The sequence below is a fragment of the Cynocephalus volans genome, chromosome 15, assembly GCF_027409185.1.
Source record: "Cynocephalus volans isolate mCynVol1 chromosome 15, mCynVol1.pri, whole genome shotgun sequence".
Classification (NCBI taxonomy): Eukaryota; Metazoa; Chordata; class Mammalia; order Dermoptera; family Cynocephalidae; genus Cynocephalus; species Cynocephalus volans.
Genome location: NC_084474.1, coordinates 95681220 through 95687929, shown reverse-complemented (window position 1 = coordinate 95687929; position 6710 = coordinate 95681220). Strand labels below are relative to the sequence as shown.

The following is a 6710-nucleotide window of genomic DNA, read 5'->3' as shown; positions in this document are numbered from 1 at the left end:
TGAGGGCGGCCTGACTGGGGCTCTGATTGGCCCGAGGGCGCGCGACCCCTCCCGGGGAGGCGGGCTCGGGCGCAAGGCTCTATAAAAGGGCACGCGCAGCTCGGCGCTTAGCTGTGGAAGGCGGGGCCGGCCGGCAACGCGGGAGGCTCGCGGGGCGCAGGGCGCGGGGGGAGCGGCCCGAGGCGCCCGCCGAGGGCAGGAGGAGGCGCGGGCCGCTGCGCCCGCCAGGAGCGGCCCGGAGCCGCCCGAGAGGCCCGGCGGCGGCAACGCCAGCGCGCCGTCCCTCAGTCGGCTGCGCGAAACTTTTCCTTGCGCAGCTCGGCGCCGCGGCCCGGAGCCGCCGCCCGTGGGGAGCAGGGGGGGGGAGAGGCCCGCGGCTCCCCCCCCTGCCGCCCGTCGGGTCTGGGGCCCCGGGCGATGGCCGCGGAGCTGGCGATGGGCGCCGAGCTGCCCAGCAGCCCGCTGGCCATCGAGTACGTCAACGACTTCGACCTGATGAAGTTCGAGGTAAAGAAGGAGCCGCCCGAGGCCGAGCGCTTCTGCCACCGCCTGCCACCCGGCTCGCTGTCCTCGACGCCGCTCAGCACGCCCTGCTCCTCCGTGCCCTCCTCGCCCAGCTTCTGCGAGCCCAGCCCCGGCACCGGCGGCGGCGGCACCGGCGGCGCGGGGGGCGGCGGCGGGGCTCAGGCAGGGGGCGCCCCCGGGCCGCCGAGCGGGGGCCCCGGTGCCGTCGGGGGCACCTCGGGGAAGCCGGCGCTGGAGGATCTGTACTGGATGAGCGGCTACCAGCACCACCTCAACCCCGAGGCGCTCAACCTGACGCCCGAGGACGCGGTGGAGGCGCTCATCAGCAACGGCCACCACGCCGGCCACCACGGCGCGCACCACCCGGCGGCCGCCGCGGCCTACGAGGCCTTCCGTGGCCAGGGCTTCGCGGGCGGCGGCGGCGCGGGCGACATGGGCGCGAGCCACCACCACCACGGCGCGGGCCACCACCACCACGGCGCGGGCCACCACCACGGCGCGGGCCACCACGTGCGCCTGGAGGAGCGCTTCTCCGACGACCAGCTGGTGTCCATGTCGGTGCGGGAGCTGAACCGGCAGCTCCGCGGCTTCAGCAAGGAGGAGGTCATCCGGCTGAAGCAGAAGCGGCGCACGCTCAAGAACCGCGGCTACGCGCAGTCGTGCCGCTTCAAGCGGGTGCAGCAGCGGCACATTCTGGAGACCGAGAAGTGCCAGCTCCAGGGCCAGGTGGAGCAGCTGAAGCTGGAGGTGGCGCGCCTGGCCAAGGAGCGGGACCTGTACAAGGAGAAATACGAGAAGCTGGCGGGCCGGGGCGGCTTCCCGCGGGAGCCGTCGCCGCCGCAGGCCGGGCCCGGCGGGGCCAAGGGCGCGCCCGGCTTCTTCCTGTGAGCGCCGGGCCCCGCGCCCGCGCCGCCGCCGCCGCCAGGGACACGCTGGCGCGGGCCTCCCGGGGCCTCGGCCTGGACACCGCGGCCCAGGACGTGGACGCAAGTGGGGCAGCCCCGATGCGAAGTTGACGGGCGCCGGGCCGGGGGCCCTGCCCGCGGCGCAGCCGCCTCGCTCGCAGCCTCGGGTCCCGCGCATCCTCCCGGGTCGCCGTCCGGACGTGGCTCCGATGGCTCTGCGCGCGGACAGCGGCGACTTCCAAGGAAGCTTGAGCCGGGAGTGGTCCCTGCAGAGCGTCCCCGTGCACAGAAGCCGAACGCGGCTCTCGATCCGACCTTCGGCCCCGCCGGCGGACTCTGCGCCGCGCCCTTCCGCCTCCGTCCTCGTTCTGCCTCCTTTCCTGGCCCCTTTTTACTCCCGCTCCCTCTTTTTAAAGCGGTCTTATTTCCGAAGTATTTATATTTATTTTGCTCGGTGATTAGAGAAGAAAATCCCGGAGAAAGCCCCCTCCCTGCCCAGCCGGGCTCCGTCTTCGGACATCTGTGAGTCCCAGCATGTGTCGCTCGCTTGGAGGGGCCCGGCCCTGCCTGCCGTCCTGCCCGCCTGCCCCCGCCCTGCTCCCGGCGTGCCCGGCGATGGAGGCCGCGGGGCCCCCTCTGCTGCGTCTGTGCTCGACGGGGGGACGGGCGGGGGTCCGCGCGCAGCCCCGGGCGCAGCCCCGACGCCCGCGCGACTGTTGCTCTGCGCAGCGGCTCGTGTCTGTGGCTCCTGGGGAAATAGATCTTATTCTAACCTTCAAGAGAAGCGAAAAAAAGAAAGAAAAAAAAATGCACAGCAGTTCTAGTAGAAAAACATTTCTTTTTTAAAGAGGAGGCTTTGGCCTGCACCTCCTGGCATGGAGCAGGTGAAGAAAGTGTTTTTATTTTAATTTAAATTGTGTTTCGTTTTGTTTGTGGAATCTTTCTTAAAAGCTTGATCGCTTTCTGAGTAGCTGGGAGAGAGCGCGGGGAGGCGGGTGCCCCAGCCCTCTAAGCCAGGCCAGGCCCCGCTCGGGACGGAGGGTCTGTCCGCTTTTCTGCAGCCTGTCACCGGGACCCCAGCCGGGCCGCCTTCCTGCCTCATCGGCTCCCGCTGAGCGCGTAGAGCAGGGGACAGCGAACTTGTTGAACGTTTTGTTGTGCTGCTGGTTTCTGTTGCGTTCTGTTTTCACTTGCTACGAAACTGAGGAAAGGAAAAAATACACAAACAGAATAAATCCCTTTAGGTCTAAACTTCGCTGGAGCCTGGCCGGTTTTTCTGTGGCTTTCGTTTTTGCTGTTTCTCCATGAGCAGAAAGAAAAGGAGGTCCCTGAATTGGGCTTAGCGCTGGGTGACCGGGCCTGGGCTCAAGCAAGGCGCTGTCAGCCGGCTCCACACCCGCAGTCCTGTGCCCTCTGTGGCTGCCCCCGGCGGCACAGGGAGACCACAGTCCCTACTAAGACAGGCTGCGGACGCAGGGCACAAGGCGTCCTTGGTGGTGACCCCGAGTGTAGCGCCGCTGCATCCTGGTGGCAAGAACGGTCCCCAGCTCTTCTGAGCCCGCTGGTCTCCCAGCTGAAGGGACAGCCTGGCCTCCGCCCTCTGACTGGCCGAGGCATGGGTGGGGGGCACCGGGAGGAGGCGGCGCCCACTGGCAATGTCGCCCTGCAGGCGGCTGCCTTCGCCATGCAGTCGGGGAAGCTCGAAGGTTTGCAGATTTGGAGAGAATTCCGTCTTCTCTTTGGGAGAGGCCTGCGCCGCTCTTCTGTGGGGAAAGCAGAGGGTCGCAGCCCTCCCGAGCGCGGCGGGAGGGTGTTTTATTGCCTCGATCCGAGACCCAGAGCAAAGGGAAGTCCTTCCGCAGTCCCCGCTGCCTCCCCCTTTGCTTTACAAAAAGTCTGAAAGTGAGAAGAAATTGAGGGCGGGGGTGAGCACAATCCCGGGAGGGAAGCCAGGCCGGGGTGCACCGCTGCGGGACAAGAAATGAGGGCAGGGGCAGCGGAGATGAAGGGACTGATTTGGGGAGCCACGCTGGGAGGGAGCGGCAGGGTGCAGCCAGCCCCGGGATGGCCCAGACAGCAGGTTGCCCGACCCCGACCGCTGTGCGTAGCTTTTGCAGTTTAAAGTTTTTGGTAGTTTAAAGAGTCAAGAGCAGAGGACACTGGACACCATAGTTCTCACTGTCACCGCCCTGAGGAACCATTTGCCCAGAGCTGTCCTCCTGGCACAGAAAATGCGGGACAGGCCAGACTTTGGGCAGCCGGCTCAGAGGCCGTCTTCTGGGGGAGGCGGCGGCAGGCAGGGAGCTGTGCTCACGCTCCCTACCTGCCCCCCAAGTGCCGCAGGCCTCCCAGGGCCCAGCACGCAGGGGTCCACACTGGGCCTCTGGGCAGGACGGGGTCCCCGAGGGGCTCTGCTGGAGGTTGGTTGGGTTTGGGACTCAGAGGAGTCCTGCGCATCAGGACGCACATCCCGGGTCTGCTGCAGCCATCAGGGTTTTCTCCGCAGCAGTGGCTGGGCCTGAGCTCTGGGGCCAGCGGCGGAGGCTGCTGCTGTTTGATTCCGCTGTCCTCTCCTGTCCCCCCCCCCCCCGCCCGCTCCCTCCTCCTTCCCATCTGGCTTCCCCCCTACGATGAGGTGCATCAGACCAGGGAACGTGGAGAACATGGGAATCACTGGGGGCAGGAGGAGTGCTTATGCTTGGTTCAGAGACAGATCTTTCTAAAAAACATTTTGGGGGACCAGAACTCCTGCAGGAAGACAGCCCGTGTGTCGAAAATGCCTTTCCACCCTGCACCCAGAGGCCGAGCTGCTCTGCACCAGCCCGACGCGCCCCCCGCCCCAGGTCCAGGCGCAGTGCCCAGTGCCGGGGCAGGCAGTGCCCGGGGCTGGAGGCCTCTGCTCACCCACACAGGCCTCCCTGGGGAGAGGCTGCCGTTTTCTCAGGAGATCCCCCCCTGCTTCTGACAGTGTGTCCCTGTGGGCCACCAAGACACTTGGGGTGGGAGATGGGAAGGCATTAGGAAGCTGCTGGGCAGAGGGCCGCTGGGCTGGGTAAGAAGAGGCCGAGGACTGGGGGCCTGAGCCCCACCTCCACCGGAGAGCTCCTGGGGAGCGCGGCGGTCAGGCATGCACGTGGGCAGAGTTGTGCACCTGTCTGTGTGGGCCTGGCAAGGTGGTGGCAGCACTGATGTGCCCGAGCTGGAGCCACCAGGACCACAGGTCTGAGAGGGAGCTGGAGGCAGCTGCAGCCCTGGGTCTGGGGTAGGGGAGACCTCAGTGTCCAAGCTGCGGGAGGAGCCTTGGCTCAGCTCCCAAACCCCCAGCCCCTCCCCTGGCCCGCATGTTCTGAGAGGCAGGGCTGGCACTTTGCTTAGGTGGTCTCAGCCTCAGCACAGGGCCAGTGCAGGCCAGGCCTCTGGTCACCCCACAGGGGCAGACGTCCTCTGCCTTCCTGGAGGAGGCTGCCTGGGGCCCCAGGGTAGGATTCTGCCCCCCACACCCTGCCCCACCTGCCTCCTGGGAGGACCACAGGAGGAACTAAAATGACAGCCCTGGAGAGAGTTCCCTGAGAGAGACAGACAGTGAAAGCAACCTGAGTCAACCCAGAAGTGGGCCACTGTGCACCTGGAGGCAAGACGGAGGTTGGGGGTTGGCATTGCATCTTAACAGGGAGGGCTGGCCAGGGATGCCTATCCCAGCAGATGCGGGCAGCCAGAGGCACGGCACGAGGACCTTGTGTGCCTGGGGGAGCTAAGAGACGTGGCCTCAGGAGTCACCCTCCACCTGCCACAGCTACAGGCCGCTGAGGCTGAAGGGTCATATGTGGCCCTGTGACTGGGTGGGCCTGAGGGAGGACAGAGATCCCTGCACACACACAACACACACTCAGTAAGCGCACGCTTGACACGTGTGCACTCGTACACTGGACACACACTGCCCCACTTGCCTCAGGCCGCCCGGGACAGGCTGCCCCCCACACCCTCAGCCCAGCTCATCCACCCGCGGGGCTTGGGCTGGGGCTTGGGCTGGGGCTGCTCACACGCTAAGGGCATGCCAGGTGTTGCCTCCTTCCCCTGGAATTCCAGCAGCCCCAGCTCCCAGCCCAGAAGAGCTGAGACCACCCCCAACCCAGACCCCACCCACCAAACCTCACTCCACCCCTGCCCAGGGCTCCCTAGTGCCAGAGTCCCCAGCTGGGCCTCACGCTCAGGTCTGCAGGCACCCCCAAACAGCACGGCTGCCCAGCAGCTCCCCTGTCCTCCCCTGGGTTAAGGATTCCAGGAAAAACTGAAAACCTGGACCCAGGTGACCCGCTGCCGCAGGGAAGCCAGTCTGGCCCTGGTCTCCTGCCCCTGCTGCGGGCCCTCAGAGGCACCTTTCCGGGCCTCAGGGCTGCTCCGTCTTGGGACACCCCAGTCTCTGTTCCCTGCCTCTCACACTGTCCCTCCTGCCCTCTGCTCTCTGCAACAGCGGGTGGCTGTTAGTTAGCAGGGCCTCCTCCCGGGCCTCCTCTCCCATTTATAGCTCTGAGGGTGGGGCCAGAGCAAGGCCAAGGTGTCCTCTTCCCCAGCCCCCTCACAAGGATGGGTGCACAGCAGCATGTGTGCACAGCAGCATGTGCACACACAGCAACCCGGTGCACACACAGACACGTGTGTGCAGACATCCACATGCACAAACACCCCTATGGGTTCTGCTCGTGCCAGTCCCTTCAAGCCACATCCTGTCCATATGGCTGCCCCAGTGAGATGCCACCCTCGCTACTGTCTGCTCTGCTTGGCCCAGCCCACACTGTCCAGGGTGAGGGGACCTCAGGGTCCTGGCCTTGGCCTTGACCTCTCCTGCTGCCTCCCTCTCAGCCCCATCTTCAGTGCCACCAGTGAGGGGCCCAGATGCCCCTTCAGGACAGAGGCCTTTTTCCCACTGCTGCTGGCTGCTGAAGGCTCAGAGAAGAGACCCTCCCTAGGATCATGTCCCCACCAGGGACAGATGTGGGGTACAAGGACCATCCCCCGCTTCGACTGGGACGTCACCAATCAGCCCAGCCAGTTGTACTGGGACCGGGTCTCCTTATCCAGCAGCCCATTTGCCAAGCAGTGGCCCAGCCTGCCCCTGGGCTGCTGGGCCTGCTCAGGCAGGCGGTGGCCGGAGGTCCTGCCCTGAAGATAGGCCTGTGGCAGTTCACGGTCTCACCAAGGGGCTGGGCCAGGCCTCTGTGACCTGCCAGTGGGTAGAGCCAGGAGCCTGGGGACACCCCTACCCTGGGCCACAAGGAAGGA

General features: G+C 66.2%; 1 protein-coding gene across 1 annotated transcript; it reads left to right on the top strand.

Moving 5' to 3' along the window:
* The first annotated feature begins 331 nt into the window (after positions 1-331).
* On the top strand, positions 332-1510 carry MAFA (MAF bZIP transcription factor A). Its single transcript, XM_063079673.1, has one exon. The coding sequence runs from the start codon at positions 418-420 to the stop codon at positions 1411-1413; it is 996 nt and encodes a 331-aa protein (XP_062935743.1). The 5' UTR covers positions 332-417; the 3' UTR covers positions 1414-1510.
* The last annotated feature ends 5200 nt before the right edge of the window (positions 1511-6710 follow it).